The sequence below is a fragment of the Caretta caretta genome, chromosome 4, assembly GCF_965140235.1.
Source record: "Caretta caretta isolate rCarCar2 chromosome 4, rCarCar1.hap1, whole genome shotgun sequence".
Taxonomy (NCBI): Eukaryota; Metazoa; Chordata; order Testudines; family Cheloniidae; genus Caretta; species Caretta caretta.
Window position 1 is genome coordinate 24,295,572 of NC_134209.1, and position 20,640 is coordinate 24,316,211.

General features: G+C 48.4%; 1 protein-coding gene across 4 annotated transcripts in view; it reads left to right on the top strand.

The window, feature by feature from the left end:
* The window catches only part of SHROOM3 (shroom family member 3), a 165,056-nt gene that overhangs the window by 128,902 nt on the left and 15,514 nt on the right, over positions 1 to 20,640 (top strand). For 3 of the 4 annotated variants that reach the window (XM_075127458.1, XM_048847218.2, XM_075127457.1), the window contains 5 exons: positions 3,448 to 6,766; positions 10,459 to 10,535; positions 15,885 to 16,799; positions 18,503 to 18,997; positions 20,243 to 20,393. In XM_075127458.1, the coding sequence (XP_074983559.1) occupies positions 3,448 to 6,766; positions 10,459 to 10,535; positions 15,885 to 16,799; positions 18,503 to 18,997; positions 20,243 to 20,393 (4,957 nt within the window). The remainder of the gene's footprint in view (positions 1 to 3,447; positions 6,767 to 10,458; positions 10,536 to 15,884; positions 16,800 to 18,502; positions 18,998 to 20,242; positions 20,394 to 20,640) is intronic. The other variant, XM_048847219.2, reaches the window with a different exon arrangement.

Below are 20,640 nucleotides of genomic sequence, written 5' to 3' on the forward strand. Positions count from 1 at the left end.
AGTCATCCCTGCTGGACTGCCTGTCTATTGCAACCTACTTCGGTGCATTCGAACAGATCCTGTCAGTCCTTACCCAGCCTTTACACAAGCAAAACTCCCATTGACTTAAATGGTAATTTTATGTGTGTAAGGACATACAGTTCAGTGAAGTCAGTTGAAAGACACCCAGTGATTTCATTAGGCTTTGGATCAAGCACTAGATAAGTACTGCAGTATTTGGCTGCTATGATTATTATCATTATTTTTCTATGTAGCGCCTGTCTGCACTTAACATACACGTAGTAAGACCAATCCACAAGGCTTCTAAGCTGAGGCCCTGAGCCAACAGTGTGCTCCAATGATCCCTAGGGCATCAGTGACTTCAGTGGGGCTCCGTGCTGGCTTGAGGATCTGCCTGTGTGGAGCTCACTGCAAGATCAGGGCCTAAATATGGAACAAAGACAAAGGAATGGGACACAATGTGTCAGGGCAATACGATCATTTGCCCCTAATATGAACAGGCAAGATTTTCAAAAGTGCTCATCATCCACAGTTGGGACTGGATTTTTACAAACTTCAGCTTCTACGTGGCATCCAAATGAAGCGGCCAGCTGCATTTTGTTTATGGGAACTGTTGGTGATGAACTTCCTTAAAAATCTGGACCTGTATTCCAACCATCTCAGTAGGGTCTTAGTCAAATCTCAGCATTGCACCAAGTGCACGATGACAACTCTAGGCAGGGCCCTAGCCAAGTCCTACTGTACTTCTGTGATATAACAACTCAAGACCTAGAGCTAGTCTTGAAAACTGGTTCCTGCAGAGATTAAACACTGTGTTCCCTGCTCTACTCTGACTGGGCAACTCCTTTAAACCCATGCTAGGCAGAACACTTTTAAAAATGTGTTTAGCTAGCCCTGAGTTTTTATCGATAGTAGGATCTGAGAGAGACACTCCCAAGGCCTTAAAGACCTCACAAACATTCTCCACCCTGTTCCTTTCCCCAGCGAAGGAAAAAAAAGTAGAACAATTAGCAAGTAAAAAGAAATAAGAAAAGGACCCAGGCAGCATGGAAACATCACCCATCGGTGTAACAAGCAGCTTTCATGAGCAGTCATTATAGCCAAAGGTATTACATCACTGATGGCCCTCCCAGGGTGAGAAGTTCAGTGATGGATTTCCTGATGTTGCCAGTTGCTTTCTGCAGGGGTCAGAGTTATAATTATGTGTGTGTGTTTCCCTCCTAAGTCAGTATGGTGGGTTACCAGTCCGAGAAGACTAAGCCTGGGATCCTAGTTCTGTTAAAAGAATATGATATCCGACCCTTCCAGCCATTATTTAAGCTGCAAACTTGAACAAATGCCATGATCCCAGCCTGTGTATGTGTGTGGTGGTGGTGGTGGGGGGGGTTCTCTTTTCAAAGTCTGTACAGATGTATCTCTGACTGTGCTAAGAAGATCCAGAAGACACTTGTCAGTAAGTGCCATGGGCAGTCTGGGGAGAGATGTACAAAATTCTACCCTCTTCATTTCTCCTTGAAAGGCAGATGGGCTTCAGAAGGAGGGCATTCTCCACACAGCCTCTGTGCAAACCCTCTGGGCAACTTAAACGCTGGCACAGCAAATGTCAGCCAAGAAACAGCTCCAAAGAGCCTGTGGGGTGGGGCAGGGGAAGACAAACTAGGATTACAAAAAACGAGTTACAGTAGAAATGCTTGTTCCCCTCTGCTCAAATCATCCTGTTAGTAGCCCATTCATCTGAGAGCGAGGGGCTTCGCATCACAGCTGCTGCATTTCCGGCAGAGAACTCCAGCCTGGATTCCCTGCTGCCAGGGATGCTTTTTCCTCCAGGTGTTTTTAATGAGGAACACCAGTGGCATCTAGTGGTCAGTTTGCCAGCTCCACACATCAACTTCCCTGGGTGGGATGCCGGGGCCCTGGCTGAGAGTCTGGCTGTTGGGGTCTGAAACCCATAGGCCACTGTTCATTAAAAAAAGAAACAACTAAAATAAAATGTGAAAGCAGATCAGCAGCTGACACTGGACATGAACAACATGGCTGTTTTGAGGTTTCATTGACGTTGTTCCCCTCCATGTCCGTATATGTGTCTCTGCGCCCTTCCTGCACATATCTTATCCTTTGCTTTACAGGCAGACTCCTTCTCGCTGCCTTTCCTTAAGGCTATCCACCCATCTCTCTTTCTCTTTGCACAGCTTAACTCCTTCAGTCCAGCTGTGCATGGGGAGGTTACAGTCCGAATGTGTTTTGAGAAGTACCATGGACTCTTTAGTGGCTACAGATTAGCCTGGGGGCTGCTTTACCTTACACCAGCTGCCTCAGAGGACCTGGTAACTTGATGTTCAGAGCTACTGAGAATCCCCAACTCCCATGAGCTACAATGGCTGTGATGGGGCTCCTTGTGTAGGGGAATGAGGGTATCATTTTACATTGCTCCCAAGCAACTCCTTCTGGCTATTGCTCATAGTGGCATTTAAACGGCTACAGCGTGAGCTGTGTCCCGAGGGAGAGTTGCATAGGACAGAGGGAGAGGAAAAGTAGTACCTCAAATTACCCTCTTCAGCCCCAGAAACACTTGATGGAGTGAAACAGCGGTTGTGAGCCTAGAAAATCCCTCCCAACAATTTAAAACCTCCTCATCTTCCCCCTTAATGTGAACAAACACATTCTGAAGCATAAGTGTGTCTGGAACAAGAGCAGCTACCTCCCTCCCAGGAACTACTTGAATAGTCTTCTTTATGGACAGACTTCCAGTGACCACATCAGAGGTTCCTCCACCAACTTATATCTGACCTAGCTAATGCTCTGCAGATCCCTTAATGGGGAACGCCCTTGCCTGCTAAACTACATCCGCGGTGGGGCTGTAAAGACTTCCTGGGGCCTTATCAAAACGCTACTGTAATTTCCTTCCCACACAGACATCCACACACACATGCCCCCTGTCTCCTTTCTGTCTTGTCTGTTTAGTTTTCTCACAGCAAACAAAATTTCACTGCTACAGTTGAGTTTCCAGGAAGACTGCCAGGGTGTAGCCTTCAACTCCATAAAAAGAAAAAAAGGGAGAGATTCAATTCCTCCCCCCAAGAAGCTGTTCCTACTCCCTTGCTCTTTCCCTCTCTGGCATCTGCGTTTATTTTTATTTTTTAAATGCTTTGGATGGGTTTGATGGGTGCGGCAGATCTTCCCTGGCTCCAAAGTTTGCACCGTGCTTCCGCCTTTATTCCCTGTCCTCCCCCCCCCCCCAGTGATAAATAGGAGACATGTGTTGCAATGTCAAGCAATTTCTCTTAGTAAACCAAGATGACTGCAGACAGCAAACAGAGTCAGGCCCAAATATGGGTTTTCGTCTGTTCTTCTAAAAACTAAACATCTTGCCTCTGAGCTCGTTTATAAGCCAAAGCATGTCTCTCTCGCTAACAGTCTATTTTTCCCTTCTCTCTCTCTCTCCTCTAGTTCCTCGACGAGTGATCTCTCTGGCTATGACCATGGCTATCTGAGGAGAAGCCCTGACCAGTACAGCTCGTGGGGTAGCATGGAGACCTTGGACCAATCTCCTTCTGGATATCACCCTGGCCACCTTTCGCCAGCCAAGTCCACCAACGGCATCGACCAGCTTGCCCAACTCCACAGCAAGAGGGACTCCGCCTACAGCTCCTTCTCCACTAACTCCAGCATCCCCGAGTGCCCAGCACCTTCCTTCTGGAAGGAGCGCTCCTTCTCCATGGACAACGTGCACTCCCGAGGCAGCCCACAGGAAGGGATGAGGCAGGCTGACATCAGGTACGTCAAGACGGTCTACGACGCCCAGCGAGGGGTCTCTGAGGAGTACGAAGTGAACTCCTCCGCGCTGCGTCCAAGCGGCGAGGGGCGGACGCAGACAGAAGGCCGTGGCTACAGCAGGCTGCATGGTCACAGCCGATACAGCGGAGTCCCCTTCTGGGGCCAGCAAAGGAGGAGCTCCTCCGACAGTGAGGGTCAGCACCCGAAGGGGCCCCCCATGCCACCAACTCGCAGTGACAGCTATGCGGCAATAAGGCACCACGAGAGGCCCAGCTCCTGGTCCAGCCTTGATCAAAATAGACCGTGTCGAGCTCAGCCGAAAGGGGCCTGGCCTCCATCATCTGGCACTGCCTCCCTGGGGCAAGGACAGCTGCTGAAACCCATGTTTGTGGAAGGGCAGCTGCATACCGTGGTGGAGAAGAGCCCTGAGAGCAGCCCCACAGTGAAACCGAAGCAGAGCTATTCCCAGGCAGCACAGCCTGGACAGCCTTTGCTTCCTACTGGCGTCTACCCTGTACCTTCCCCCGAACCACACTTTGCCCAGGTGCCCCAGCCTTCGGCAAGCAATAATGGGATGCTTTATCCAGCTCTGGCCAAAGAGAGTGGATATGCTCCACCTCTTCCAGCCTCGTATGAGAAGGCCCCGGTCTGCAGGCATTCTGGCGTCGATGAGAATGGAAACCAAAGTGTTACAAGCAGATCGGCCGTCTTCTATCGGCCGGACCACGGGCCACCGGCTGCAGAGAAAAAGCAGGAAGCAAAATTCGCTCAGTACAAACCTCACAGTACATCAGGCCCTGACGTCCATTCAACCCCTTCCCAAAAGGACAAGTCAGGCTCCCTTTATGTGGCATCACATGGCATCCGAGAGAGCACAAGCAACACCCCGCACTCCAACCACAATTCACAGCAACTGCAGGCCCGCTCGAGGGATGCCAATGAAAGCAAAGCTCCATATCAGCCCAAGGAGTACTGGGCGGCTGAGTTGCAGGAGGACAAAAATGCTAATCTACAGAAAAGTGAGAGAGACCCCACCAGCCAGAACCAATGGTGTTACGGAAAAGGCAAGCAGCTTGGCTTTTCATCCTTGCAGAACAGCCTGGAGAGCACCAGAAGGCAAAATAGTTTGGAGCTAAAGGAGACGCAACAATGTGAGGGCTATTCTGATGCCAAACTGTCTTTCACAAATCGCAATAATAAAGCAGAGAAGGATCGAAGAGAGCAAGGGTGTGGCCAATGGAACAATTTGGACAGACAAGCCTTCAGACGGCATGAGGATGACGTCACCAGCATGGCCCCATTCCACAATGCAGAGCCAAAGTACGAGGAGCCCTCTTCTCTGCTGCACCCAAAGGCCTCCGATTTCAGCAGGAGCTGGCTAAGCTCCAGCAGCACCCAAAGCATCCAGCCTGGGAAACTGGAATCCAGCAAATCCCACTGTTCTGTGCTGGAGAAGGTCAGCAAGATCGAGCAACGCGAGCAAGGCAGTCAAAGGCCCCAGAGCATAGGTGTGCCCAGCTTTGGACATAATTATGGGCCAAATAGGCCAAGCCAATCATCCGGCGCTAGGTGCTCTCTTAACAGCACGGAGGACGTACGAAACAAGACAAACTCCCAAGAGCATGGCCAGCCATCCGGTGAACCGTGCAGGCTACCCAGCACGACTGGCTGTGAGACGCCGCCCTGTGTGCAGCCGGTGAGCAGGAACGGGAGTGCGAAGCCTGAGGCCGTTGACTGGCATCCTGTGGAGCAGCAGATGGTGGCAGCAGCAAATCAGGCGCAACAGAGTGAGTACTATGGTCTGACAAGGAGCAAAAGCACGTTCCAGCTGATGTGCGAGCCAGAGAAGGAAATCCTGTGGAGGGATAACGTCCAAGACGCTCCTGGAACACAGCTGGACACCTCGTTCAGCAGAAACTACAGAAACAGCATTAAAGACGCTCAGTCCAAGGTCCTACGAGCCACATCGTTCAGGCGCAAAGACCTCGACATCGGCCCACCCTTTGGGAGCAAACCCAAGAGGAGTGCACAGAGGCCGGCCTCAGCCCACGTTGGGATGAGGACCACCACAACATCCCCTCACATCCCCAAGGAGAGGCACAGCGTCACTCCTACGCAGAACAGTGTCCCTCTCCTGGAGTACACTGAGAAGGAGAGCCACGCTAGGCTGTCACAGCCCATGTCCCGCATTGGGGGCAGGAAGCGGCTGACAGCCGAGCAGAAGAAGAGGTCCTACTCCGAGCCAGAGAAAATAAATGAAGTGGGTGTCTCAGACCACGAGCCCTCGCCCTTCTCCTTCCAGAAGAAAGGCCTCCATTTCGTCTTCCCAGAAAACACTGTGGCTGACCGGCGCAAGATCTTTGAGCGAGAGAACAAAGCTCGCTCCACCATCAATCTCTCCAAGCCGGAGCTGAAGCAGCTCCAACAGAACGCACTCGCGGACTACATCGAACGCAAAACGGGGAAGCGGCCTTCTCACGATGCTGGGGTCCTGAGAGAGCACTCACAAAGCTCCTACCTGCAAGCCAGTGGCCTGGACAGCCAGAGCCTCTCCTCTGCCTCCAGCATGAATTCTCTCCAGGATCAGAAGCTTTACCGCCGGAGACAGTCACTAGAGCAGGTATCTAGAACAGGCCGGGTCTCCTGTACCCTTCCCCCGGGGCTGACGGGCTGCTTTGATCTCAATGGGTTTGAGCAAAAGAAAGGGCACCCGGACGGAAGCAGCAGTTCCTTTGCAAGCCAGTTTAAAATGGACAGACGCCGAGATTATAGAGCCAAACCGGAGCTTCTGAAAAGCACTCAGGCAGGTCAGCATGGCTCACATGACCAACTGCTCTACAGGATGGAAGAGCAGGCCTTTGAAAAGGCCTCATTGCCTGGGAAATCTGGGAAATCTGTGTCTGCAGAAGACTTGCTCGATAGATCTGATATCCAGTCAGTCACGGTGCATGTGCGCTCCAGGTCGTCTCCCACAGCCGACAAGAAACACCGGGTAAGTACATTGTCCAACTGATATTCGCAGGCAAGAAGTCTCTGTGGGCTGTGGGTGTTATGATGCTAGCCTGACATTCAGTTATCCATACACACAATGTGGTTAAATGTGTACTGCGATATAGATCATATGGTCTGTTTAAATTATCCTGGTGCAGTTTGAAATGCCGGCTGGCTGGATAGCACACGCCTTCTGTATTTCTCTTCCCCTGTTTTGTTAACACTAGGGAGATTTGCTCGGGGAAAGGATGTTTGTGTAAATGCTTTTAAGAGTACATCTGCTCCTGCTGCATATTCCTCGTCTGAAATCCTAGGTCTAGAGGCTTGGCTGCAGCTCAGAAGCACGGCGCACAGCTCTGAAAAGGGGTGTACAAAGGTGTCCTTAAGCTCCCCCAATCCTGGAGCTGCAGTGCAGCAGGCCATTTCCCTGGCATAAATTAGAGCAGGCTAGGGGCACCAATGACCCCCAAAGGCCATTACAACAGCTGGGGTGCAGGGAAGCCCAACCATGCGCCCCTTTTCCCCAGCCATGCCCTCACTGCTGCCTGCAGGGAGGGGTATGCCTTAGGAGCCATTAAATTACCTCCACAACCCTGGAGGATCCCCCTGCTGTCCAAATGCGGAGGAGAAACCAGGCCAATATTTTCTACGTCCAGTTGGTTGTTGTGAAAATCATGATGCTGTCACAAGTGGGTGGGGTTGAGTGACTCTAGTGGCAACAAATGAAGCAAGTGAACTTCAGAGATAGCAAGATCCTGGGCCAGCTCCTCAGCTGGTGTAAATCAGTATAACTCCATTGACACCACGGCAATGAGTGGAGCTGGGCTGATTCGTCCCATCGTTTTCATATAGGGTCCCTTCGTTGGAAAGAGAGAGAGCGGGAGATGGAGCAAAAACACAGCATGAAAGCTCGATAGGCAGAATTCTTTCTAAAAATGTTTCCTAGCTGCCCATGTAGGCCCGGGGTTTACAGTATAGCTCCACTCAACAAGAATATCTACATCTGGAACCGCTGCCACTGTAAAAAAATTATCCAGTTGCGATATTCTAGTGTTTAGTAGAATAAATTAAATAAGGATTGAATAAGCTAGTAAATGGAGTGCTCTGCTGAGTAAGAGCCCCTCTGAAATGCACCAAGAATGGGAGCCTGTCCTTCCTAAACCCATCGTACACTTCGCTTTAAATCTCCCACCTTGAAATGCATCAGTCTTTTCGCTGCTTTCTAAATGGAGAGCATAAAAACCAGCACCTAAATATCAAATGGCTAAAACACCTTACCTAGCTAGTGCTCACATCCCATCGTTTTTTCCCCACTCTGGACGATGGACCCATCTACATAACATTACTACAACTGCTGTCAATTGTGAAACATTTCATATTCAATAAGAGGACATATCCTTAAGAAAGAGTTATTGTGAAAGCCAAGAAGCAAAGCCCATTCTGACTCCTGGTGCATTTCAGAGCAGGAAGAAAAATAACCAGGATTCCAGATGAGAAAGTACAGATAGAAAATATCCGCCCCCCCACCCCACCCAAAAGGTACTTTACGATGGCAGTCTGGAAACCAGACTGTTTCCAGTTGGTTCCAAGCTCCTGTTTACCAAGCCTGTTGTCTCTGTCAGAGGCACAAATTGTGAGCATCCTGAGACCTTTTATTATTATTTTCCCTGTTGGCTTGTTTTTGCTTTTTTCCCCATGCATGCATTAGTGAGATTGAAGGTGCCAAATGGTGTGAACTGAGGAACTGACGCTGGGAAGAAGATAACAACTGTGCAGATACTCTAACGGACCCCAGTTCAGGAAATCACTTAAGCACGTGCTTAAATCCAGCAATAAGGGTAACCCTTTCAAAAGTGTCCTAAATGATTTAGGACCCAAAGTCCTACTTTTCAAAAGTGCTTTAGGCTTTTGACTTTTGAAAATAGGACTTAGGGCCCTAAAGCAATTAGGCACTATTGAAAATTTTACTCTTAGACCCTGATTCAGGAAAGCATCTTTATGTTTAACTTCAAGCACATAGTTAAAACTCCACTAGGACTTAAGTTATGCATCTGTTTTCATGAATAGGGATGTTGTTCAGAATTGGGGCTAGAGTCCACAGTACAGAACCAAAAATGTTAAAGTGTGTGTGAAGAGGGGAATACGTAGGTGTTTTTTTTTAACCAGCTCAGCTCCTCTGTGGAAAACATTCATTCCCATTTTATAAGCAGACTTAGCTCATTGTATGCTATTCAGGGCTTTGCTTACGGTATATGCTGTTCTCTTCATGCTGAATATGAATCCCAGCACAGTATCACTGTAGGAATTTGTTTAAAGATGTGAGGAAATCGATAGCCGTGTGGAATTATTAGCCCTCAGTCTGCAGAGCACAGTCTCTGTCTTCCTCTCTCTGCTCTTTTGACTTGTCTCAGCCCACCTATCTTTCAGCTCCCCAACTTCTAAATCAAGATCAGCAGAAACCCTACCCCTCCCATGCTCAACAATGGAAAGAGAGCAAACAAAACCTGGGAAAAATTGGAATGAAGGGCCCTACACTGAAAACCTCATCAGAAAAGTTAGGGAGGAAAGATTGAGTCTTGAAATGAATGCTCAGCATTTACCATCCTGTCAGGTAATAGACTTAAATCCTATGGGGGAAGCAGTCGGAACCAGATTTCCAAAAGAACTCGGGGCCAGATTTTTCAGTGTTCAACACTGGTTTTGCAAATGTCCACAGCACCCAGCAACTCCCATAGAGACAAGTGACTAGCCTTTCAAAAGAGCAGAGCAGCCAACCTGCTGAGGCCCTTTGAAATGCAGCCATTTATTTTGGTGTCTAAATGGGAGTCTTTGAAGATCTGGCTGTGGGCGCATGATCAGAAATGGGCTCCGAAAGGACGGAGAGACTCGTTACAGTACAGCAGTGGTGATGAGCTGGCTATGGCACGTTATGCTAGGCTTGGGCGGAGCTCTGGTGAGGAAGAGCTACGTGATGGCTTGGTGTTCAAGGAGAAGGGATTGTGCTGCGACAAGGCACCGTTACCCTGGCCAGCTGAACACCACTGCAGTACTGACAATTAGCTTCCACTTAGGAAGTCACAGGCCTCATCCGGTTCCCATTTAAGCCACCTGGGGCAAAACTTGCGTTGATTGTAATGGGAGCAAGATCTGTGCTGTGCTCACACGGGCTGTCCTGCCAATCAGAGGAAGGGTGTGATGGGAAAATGGCAGCCTCAGAATCACAGTATGGTTGAAGGCTCTTTCAGTCTCTGGGCAATATTCAACTCTGGCTTCCACTGAGGTAAGTCTGGCCACAGAAAACCACCACAGTCTCCCCTTCCTTGGGTGACCAGCAGGAAAAGGAGCGGTGTTGGCCAGGGAAGTGAGGGCAATGGCTGATTCATGGCATCTCCACAGCAGCCTTCACTGGGGGGCAGCTCTGAAGGGAACGTAGGCCCCCATCCTTCTGTAAAACCTCTTAGGGAGGGTGGTGGTAGAATTGCTACCAAGCAGGCCTCCGTGTGTCAGCAGGGGTGAATCCATTTGGTTTAGCGAGCACCTCAGAAGTTCCCTGGTGGCATAGTTTTACTCTAACCACTAGACCACACTCCTGCTCTTTACTTCCCAGTGTAAATGACACACAGAGTGCTCTTGTGTTAAGAAGCTTCAGCCGTTTTCAACTTGCTGCTCACTCTGCTCCTTTTTGTGTTCCAGGACTTGCTGAGAGGGGAAAGTAATGAATTTGGCCACTTGGTGAAAAATCCTTCTTACGTGGTTGGTGCAGGAGATGGGTAGGTTTATATTTATGTCTCTTCTCCAGTTGCTGGTGCTAACCCCTTTGTTGTTGGCAGCAACTGTAATATGTCGTTGATTTAAATGAATGGGATATTAGGAGCTGGACAAACCATATGCTGTGGGTGCACTGGGAGACCGCATTTTGGTTGTCATACGTGATACACCTGGCAGAGTTAGAGGGGCTAAGCTGCTGTTAGCTCTTGTTTTTCAGCATAGAAATTAGTTAAAGGTAAAACCTTCTCTCCGATCTCCTCTCCCCGATGCACATTTCTGTAGCATGGTCTATCCTAGTTTAGTATGCAGAAGTCCTGTTGACTTAAAAATAACACTTCTCTCTGACAATGTTTGACCGGCTATTGTTAAATGTCACATCTTAAATTCCTGGGTCTCTGTAAATCTCTACAGCCACAACTGAGAGAAACTGGAGAAAAATTACCCTAATGTGCCTGTATGTTTATTTGGCCCTGATCCAGCAGGGTACCAATCTTAGCACATGAACATTCCCATTGGTGGGCAGATGGTTAGGTACCTTGCTGGGATGGGGGCTTTGCAGTGAGACGGTTTCCTTGTTTTCCCTGTACAGTCAGGGTCTTTCACTCAGTATAGGGAGAGGGACACATTTAAATGTGATTGTAAAGCCCACAAACTAGGTCGGGGGCACAGGGGCATGCATAGTACCTGACACTGCTAAGTAACAGGCTTTTTGATACTGACCAGATTTCAAGGTGGTCAGTTTTATATATTTGTTTCAATTTAAATATTAAAAAGACTCCTATGCAAAGCTCTAGACACCGAGACACATGTGATCACAACAAAACCCAGGCAGTATTAAGATAATTATTCAAAAGGGAATTCTGCTCTCCGGCCACCTACAAAAAAGATACTTTCCACCCTTTCATCACTTTGGGAATCACATCCCCAGCCATCTCCCAAATCGCCTTCGAACGGCATCGGGGCAACAATGCAGTGAGTGCTGGAAATGCAATCCAGGTGGATAAGACAGGGTAAGTCAGAGACAGGATATTGGATTAGATGGTTCTGATCCAGTCTCATGACTCCTATGCTCCTTAGAGATTTGTAGTGTAAACCACAGAAGAGAATTTTGTCCTACATCACCATCATTTTTGAATATTTTAAAACATGCAGTTTTCCTACAGGATTTGAACAGTGTTTGCAGTGCTCATTAGAGGATGACACAGCTGGCTCTTATTCTTAAACTCTTCCTGCCCTCTCCATTTTTTTTACCTTCAGTGTTTCATAATTCTTCGCTATATTGTAACTTCCATCATTTCCAAGCAGCTTTCTAAGTAACTGAATTTAACACCAGGTCTGAAAGTGAGCCAAGAGGGGCAGGAAAGGGGTTATTATGTTATGTGTTTTCCTGCCAAGAGCAGCATTCCTGGATTGCTTTACTATCTTCACATCTTTGTGACGTTTCTACTGCATCCGCAACACGTGTGTTGTATTAGCATATTTTCCAGTGGAATGTAAAGTGCCCTGCACTTAATGGTCAGGATTCTTTGGATAGATAAAACATGGAGTGCAGGGACCAAATACACCCCTGAAACTCCATTGACTCTGGGGAGTTACATGCCCACTCACCCCAGCCCTGCACTGGGCCCATGTCACGTTGTGTACGTGGGTTTTGTGTTGGTGCCATTCATGTGCTTGAAAAAAACATGGATGGATCACTCAGTGGTGACACTTTTTTGCTCATGTGTCGCCTGGCAACTCCACAAAGGATCCTCTGTGGGTGGTTTTGTCCCACTGTGACATGTAGGCTGACCAGATAGCAAGTGTGAAAAATTGGGGCACTTTTTTGGGAGGGAGGAGGGACATAGTTAGAATCATAGAATATCAGGGTTGGAAGAGACCTCAGGAGGTCATCTAGTCCAACCCCCTGCTCAAAGCAGGACCAATCCCCAATTAAATCATCCCAGCCAGGGCTTTGTCAAGCCTGACCTTAAAAACTTCTAAGGAAGGAGATTCTACCACCTCCCTAGGTAACGCATTCTAGTGTTTCACCACCCTCCTAGTGAAAAAGTTTTTCCTAATATCCAACCTAAACCTCCCCCACTGCAACTTGAGACCATTACTCCTTGTCCTGTCCTCTTCTACCACTGAGAATAGTCTAGAACCATCCTCTTTGGAACCACCTCTCAGGTAGTTGAAAGTAGCTATCAAATCCCCCCTCATTCTTCTCTTCTGCAGACTAAACAATCCCAGTTCCCTCAGCCCCTCCTCATAAGTCCAAACCCCTAATCATTTTTGTTGCCCTTCGCTGGACTCTCTCCAATTTATCCACATCCTTCTTGTAGTGCGGGGCCCAAAACTGGACACAGTACTCCAGATGAGGCCTCACCAATGTCGAATAGAGGGGAACGATCACGTCCCTTGATCTGCTCGCTATGCCCCTACTTATACATCCCAAAGTGCCATTGGCCTTCTTGGCAACAAGGGCACACTGTTGACTCATATCCAGCTTCTCGTCCACTGTCACCCCTAGGTCCTTTTCCGCAGAACTGCTGCCTAAGCCATTCGGTCCCTAGTCTGTAGCAGTGCATTGGGTTCTTCCGTCCTAAGTGCAGGACCCTGCACTTATCCTTGTTGAACCTCATCAGATTTCTTTTGGCCCAATCCTCCAATTTGTCTAGGTCCCTCTGTATCCTATCCCTACCTGTCACTGTATCTACCGCTCCTCCTAGTTAAGTATCATCCGCAAATTTGCTGAGAGTGCAATCCACACCATCCTCCAGATCATTTATGAAGATATTGAACAAAACCGGCCCCAGGACCGACCCTTGGGGCACGCCACTTGATACTGGCTGCCATCCAGACATGGAGCCATTGATCACTACCCGTTGAGCCCGACAATCTAGCCAACTTTCTACCCACCTTATAGTGCGTATATAGGACAAAGTCCCTAATATTGGGACGGTCCTGATCATATTGGGACCTCTGGTCACCGTGGTAACCTGCTAACACAGATATGAGCAGTGTCAGCTGTGGGTGTTAATATCAGAACCCAAATGTTTTGAGTCTGACCCTACACCGTTAAGTGAGTGGGAGTTTTGCCTTTGACTTCAGTGGGAACAGGGCTGGACCCTTCCCAGATTTAAAAAGCCCACTTAGGGCAGATTGTGATCCCCTTTTACTCACATCAGTGAATTCACATGAGGAGGACCCCTGAAGTCAACAGGACTACCTGTGCCAGATTGTACTTGCCAGGGACCAGTGTGACCCCTGGTGTAAGTTAGAGCAGCCCCAATGGCTGCACTACCTTATGACAGCCTCCCTATGGCTGCTAATAGACTGTTCCCCAGCCCAGACTAGCTAAGCTCTGAGTGCTATAGCTTCTCCCCATCACATCCTCAATACCCTCTCCCAGCTCTGCCCCCAGTGCACCCCTTATGCCGAGGGCTGCAAAGGGAGCAATATAGGGTCACGTGTGCCAGACCTGTGCAGCTCCCTATGCTAGTGGAATTCTCCCCGCTTGTTGCTCTAGAAGCTTCTGGAGTGGCAACCAGAATCCAGCCCTTATTTCTTTACAAAGAGCTTTGTCAGAGCAGGTTAGTCCTTTAAATGGGCAAGTGAAATGAGACCTCAGTAGAGCTAATGTGGTCCCTTGACTTGTATTCCTTTCCATATGCTGCGTTGCCCTTAGCCAGCTTCCCAAATGCCAAGTTCCAACATCTGTGTTGTTAGTGCAGTACGTGTAACTGATGGGGCTCTACCAGGCTGAGGATCAGCAAATGTTACTACAGTGTGGCAGGCCTCTAAACTGGAGAACTACCATCCGGTTCTTGTGACAAACGCCGAGTGGCTCAAAGATCGCACATTGCTACTGTCCAAGAGCCACAGACAGCCCCGTCTTCCCAGGCATGAGCTGCCAAATTCTGTTCTCAGTTACACCAATGTAAATCCAGAGTAACCCCCAGGCGTTATTGCTGATGTGCACCAGCATAAGTGAAAGCACCTTTTGGCTCCAAATCTCAAACAGCACCTGCAGCAGATCATTTCAATAGTGCAGTCTTTAACTATTTACAAATATAAGGGCAATACTATAGGATTTTTTTCTACAGCCTCATGCATGCGTGGAATATCTTGTATGTATTATCATTAATTTTGTTTTTGAGCTAAATACCTGCTCAGGCTCATGAGTTTTATATGATGTTCTAAGTGGGGCTTTCACTTTCAAGACAAGTGCTGTATTTCTGATTCATCTGAGAACATCCTTAAAAGTGGTGTGAACAATTTAGTCTGTTGCCCATTCAGATTGGTAGCTCACTGGGGCAAACTACTTGTCTTTGTATTGTCTGCAAAGTGCCTGGAACCCATCTGGCACTAGGTAAAAAAACCAAAAACACCCCAACCCTACATTAAGAGAACGTTGATGTTGCAAAGTGGAGCACTCAAAAGTTAGGAAATGTCAAAATTAAGTTTGCCTCTGCAACCTTACTTGGGCCCTCCTTGTGTGTATGCGTTACAATACGTCTAATAACAGTTTTGCATGAATAGTACATAATATGCTATTTTTCCAGAGGACCTCACAGTTCTAAGAATTTTTTAAGATGGCTAAAACAATATAATTCTCTCTAGCCTCATTCTTGGAAGCATTTTAGCTGAAATGTTCCAAAAAAAAAAAAAAAAAAGCAGCCTGAAGCAGACACCCAGCATGGGACATTTCAGCCCACACAGATTAAATTTGGCAAAATTATAAGCAACCAAAAACAGGGTCTTTAATAAGAAGTGTCTCTAGGAGTCACTACATGCACTGCCAATAATAAATCAAGATGCTAACTGGAGTTAAATAACTAGTTCATTGGACCTAGGTTGTCCCTGTATAGATAGCTGTGTTGCTTAGGTCTTGCATGATTAGCTATGTTGCCTGCATTGTTAGCTACAGTTCCTGCTGTTTTCTGTAAGTTGGATCGAACTTCATGACTCTCATGCCCACAGAAATATATTTCTCCTACAGTCCTCAAACCAGATTATTCACCCTGTTACACATCACCCTTTGGGGGGAAAAAACCTATTAATAGATTAGTTGTAATTTTTATTTCTCTAGGTCCTTATATGGTGCCCAGTCCATCACCATAATATCTGTGTGCCTACTCTGAGTGGACCAGAATTAACTGCTGGTTTCACCAGTGCAATCCCACTGAAATCAGCTTTAACTGGAGGCAGAAATTGGCAGCATGCCTCTGGTATTAAGGTCTAATGTGAGTTCTTAGCTTTTTAAAGGGGTACATGTGAGTTCTTAGCTTTTTTAAAGGGGTTCTTAGCTTTTTAAAGGGTTCCTTGAATGAAAATGGTAGATTTATCTTAGTTATATCTTGTCTTAGGTCCTACAGCAGTAAGAAAAGAAGCCACCCTGAAAAGCCAACAATCCCAAATTATCGTCCCCATCCTCCCGGCAATGACCTCACAAGCTCATCCACTCTGATTGAGAGCCACCAGGCCTCAGAATCCCCTAAGCAAATCAGCAGGACTCAAAGGTGTGTCTCATCGCCAACAGACTTGAAGAATCATTCTTCTGAACCTAAGCAGGGCGCCAGACCCTTGCTTCTTAACCGTATTCCTTCTGGACCTGGTCAGTCCCAATCTACCGCTGCTCATTCCACCCAGACTCCCTCAGATCTGCAGGCTGCTGGGGACGACCTGGCAATGAGGCAGCGTACCAAACTAGACACGGTCCCCACTGAAGGCAATGATAAGGGTCAGGCACGGCCTCTGTACCATAATGACAGCTCCCCTGAGGACTCAGCCGAAGAAGCAATGCAGAGAAAGGCCATGCTTACTCAGAGACTCCTCCCATCCAAAGTGAAATGGGCTCATTCGGTCAATGATGACAGCTTCCCAAAGGGCTCGGTGTCTTCTCAGGTGTCTGGGCAAAAGTTCTTTCAAAGATGGCAGAGCCTACCGATACAAAGCAGCACTTCTTCCGATCCGGAGACTCCTCCTCCCTCTGGGAAGATCTCTCTGCGGATCTCCGAGTCAGGCCTTCAGCTGACTCCCCCACCGGGCCTGCTGGAAGAGGGAGACGATGAGGTGTTTATCAAGGACTCGCAGCCTGGTGCTGTAGGGACTGCATTTACACCCTTACCCCCTCCGCCACCACCACCTCCTCTTCCTGAGTGGAGCCCCAGCGCTTTCACAAGCGACGCAGAGGTATTTCCACCTCCTCCTCCGGCTGCATTTGAGGCAGTTGGGACAACAGGAGACAAATCCACAAGGCTTGTAGAAGAGACCAAAATAAGGTAAGGGAGAGCTGTAATGCCATGGTGTCTTCCTGGGCCAGCTTTAGTCTTTGTAGGGCCATAAGGGGTAAGATATGCCAGGCCCAATCCATCTGGGATGGACCACCCCCCCCACACACACACACTGCATACCCATGGGACCCATTCACAGCCACTAGCTGAGCGGAAAGGCTTCTAGGGAGTGTACGCTCACAGCAAGGAAAGCAGGGAAGTTGGACAAGGTCTCTGTCACCAGAACTTGCTCGCTTCTGGCTCTGTGGGCGGACAGAGAAGGATCAGTGACACTAAGAAAGAAGGGGGTGTCACAGAATGCTGAGACTGTGGTCTGTGCTATACGGGGGGCGGGGCAGACGAAATGGTCCCCTCTGGTTTTCAAGCTCTATGGCACCTACACGGCAATCAAAAACCCGCGACACCTACTGTTCCTTGTGGGGCTCGGGCTGCAGGGCTAAAAAAGCGATGTTGACACTCAAGCTCAGGCTGGAGCCTGGGGTCTTGAGACCCACCCCCGTCATGGGATTTCAGAGCCCAGGCTCCAGCGTCAAATCCGAATGTTTACCCTGCTATTTTTAGCCCTGCAGCCCGAGATCTGTGAGCCTGAGTCAGTACCCAAAGTTGGCAGGTCCATTACTGTCGGTGGCACTGGCAGGGCAAGGAGATCCCTGGTTAAATGGGCCCTATGCAGCTGCATAGGTCTCATAAACCTATGGCTATCCTGAGGCCTGTAACTAAGAGAATATCCTGGGCTTGATTCTCCTCTCAGTTACAGCACAAGGACGTTACGCCTTATTTATTGCTGTGTGAGAGGAGAATCAGTCCTGGGGTTCTGACGTGCTGCGGTGGGTGCTCTCCATTCCAGTTGTCAGGGGGACCTCCCAGGTTTTGAGGGGGATGATCCCACATGAAACCTAGACTTGCAGGATCAAAGTGTCCCTGAATATATCACAGAACCTGCGCAAAATGATCCTGTCACAACATGGTGACTGGGTGTCAAGAGGTGGTTATGCAAATATCGCAGCTCCTGAGTGCAATTAGTTTATCCCGCCAGAGTCACTTGTAAAGCAGGCCGTGGGCTGGTGTAAATCAGAGCAGCTTCATGGACTTCAAAGTTATACCAGCTGAGGATTGGGCCCATCCCAACTTTATTAGCAGGGCTGTGGCAGTGAGTTGTTAAGGAACCTTTGGTGTCAGTGTGAAAAGGACAGCTAGGATTTGAATTGTTCAGGCTTATTCTCGTTCCCAGCTTGAGAATGTCAAGCTGATTGACTTCCTTGTGGGGCTGACAAACCTGATCTCCGAACGCTTGCTAGGAGGGTGGCTGCTGTCGCTTTAGCTCCCCCAGCAAGGATCAGCTTGTTATGTGTCACTGGGAGTGAGCACAACAGTTGCCCCACATTGTCCAACACAAGAAGTTTGTAACTCACTCATTCAGTCTTTACTGGAATAAGGAAGCAACTGTGTTCGGAGTCGTGGGGATCATTTACTTCTGGTGCCACTAGCTTCTTAGAGTGGGTTTTTCTAGGTACAAACAATTAGCAAGAGGCAGTCTCTGCCCCAAAGAGCTTACAGTTCAAATAGACCAGAGAACGTGTAGTGGAAAGGGAAATGTGATCTACTATTCACCTCTCTTGCTTGTGCCGTACCTTCACTCTCCAAAAGGAGTCCTTCACCCCATGTTTGTCATAGAATTTTTCTGTCCACAGCAGCTTTGGCAGGTTTCCCAGGAGTCTGGTTGACAGGGGAAAGCCGGGGTTGAGCTCCAACAGCAGGGAAACCAGCTGGGCCGCTTCACCACCTGTTGGGAACACTGAGTCACTGCACCAGTCACCTGCTGCTCAAGGGGAGTGGCCGAACTCTGAGAAGCAGAATGCAGAGCAACTTGGAGGCAACCTGAAAGAGCCAGAGGCCCAGGGGAAGGATTCAGAAAATGGTGGCCTCAGCCCCGGGACTCAGGGCACAGCTATTCAAGTGAAGAAGAAGAAGACCCCAGAGGATATTAAGTCAGAGGCCCTAGCCAAGGAGATCGTCCACAGGGATAAGTCTCTAGCAGATATCCTGGATCCAGACTCCAGAATGAAGACAACCATGGACTTAATGGAAGGGATCTTTCCCAATGGAACCAGCTTGCTGAAAGATAGCAACATGAAAAGGAAGATGATGCAAAAGAAAGCCAGCAGGACGGTGCCTGAGGATGACAGGTGAGCCCGGTTCATTTCAGGGTTTAGCTGATATATAAGGAGTGCTCTTAGCCTGCTCACTTGAATGGAAGAGTGCAGGCTGAATTCCTCCTGCCAGTGAGGCTGGAGCACTAGTTTGTTTTCAGTCCCCATACACTGGGATTAGCAAATCATTCTGTAAAAGGGATTCCTACAGTCTTGGCTGTGCATAGCCATTGACTTCGGGACCTTCTCTTCTCTAAGCTCCAGGACACTAAGACCAGTAGAGAATATGGTGCTGAGTTTGGTATAGACACATGGGGAGGGAGAGGTTGCTTCACTCCACCCCCTTGTTGGCTAATCTCTGCAATGACGTTTCTTGTGTTTTTGGAAACTGAGATCCATGCTACGCCTCCAAACCAGGGAGAAAGGGCCTAATTCTGATCTCACACACGGGTAACCAGGAGTAACTCCATTGAACCCAATGGAATTACCTCCATGTAAAACTGGTGGGAGAACAGAATCGGGACCGAATCATTGGGAAGGCAGACAGATAGTTTATGAGAGGCAATATTTTTGGGGAGGGAGCCTGGGGGAATCCCTTATGAAAAATACTACTGTGTGCTGCAAAAATTACCCAAAACTTTGAAGAATGCCTAACGTAAGACAGGTTTCAGAGTAGCAGCCGTGTTAGTCTGTATTCGCAAAAAGAAAAGGAGTACTTGTGGCACCTTAGAGACTAACCAATTTATTTGAAATTGGTTAGTCTCTAAGGTGCCACAAGTACTCCTTTTCTTTTAACATAAGACAAAGAGTCCTGTGGCACCTTATAGACAAGTCTATAAGGTGCCACAGGACTCTTTGCCGCTTTTACAGATCCAGACTAATGTGGCTACCCCTCTGATACTTAGAGTAAGACAGAGAGCCAAATACAACAGCTGGAGAAGCCCTGCTATAATAAATTATAACTGGATTATGCTGGATAAGATATTCAATTAAATTGACTTCAGTGGCGCTATACCAGTTTAGACAAGCTGAGGATCCGGCCCCAGTGTTTAGACAAGTTGTTAGCAGACAACCAAACATCAGTGCGATTGTGCTGGCTTTCCCAGTGTGGAAGGATTTGAAAATAGGCTGACATGCACCATCTACTGGTGGGAAGCAGCAGTCTCCTTTACAGACCCTATTAATAGACTATCCTAGCTGACACCCTGACATTTCTCTATTCCCTTATCTAAACTAAAGCCCTCTCTGCATCTGTTGTGCGTCTTTTTCACTGTGGTATAGAAGAGAAGAAAAGGAAGTTGCTGTAACTTTGGTCACCTGCACTGCTTACTATAACATGTCGGCCCCCAAAGCAGAGCTGCTGAATAAAATCAGAGACTTGCCAAAAGATGTGGACAAGGAAGAGGAACAGCTGGACATCAATGAGAAGAAGGTAAATTCACAGCGTGGGTTTCTGTTGGTCTGCGTGTGCTGCTGCGGGGAGAGAGAGCTGGGGGGGAGGGGTCCTCTTTCCCTGCCGTAGCCCCTCAGCACCCTTCTGCACCCCAAACTCCTCATCCCCAGCCCCACCCCAGAGCCCACACCCCCAGCCAACCTCACCCTCTGCACCCAACCCTCTGCCCCAGCCCTGATCCCCTGTTCCCTGGCCCCACTCCAGGGGTCATATTCAGCAGTGCGAT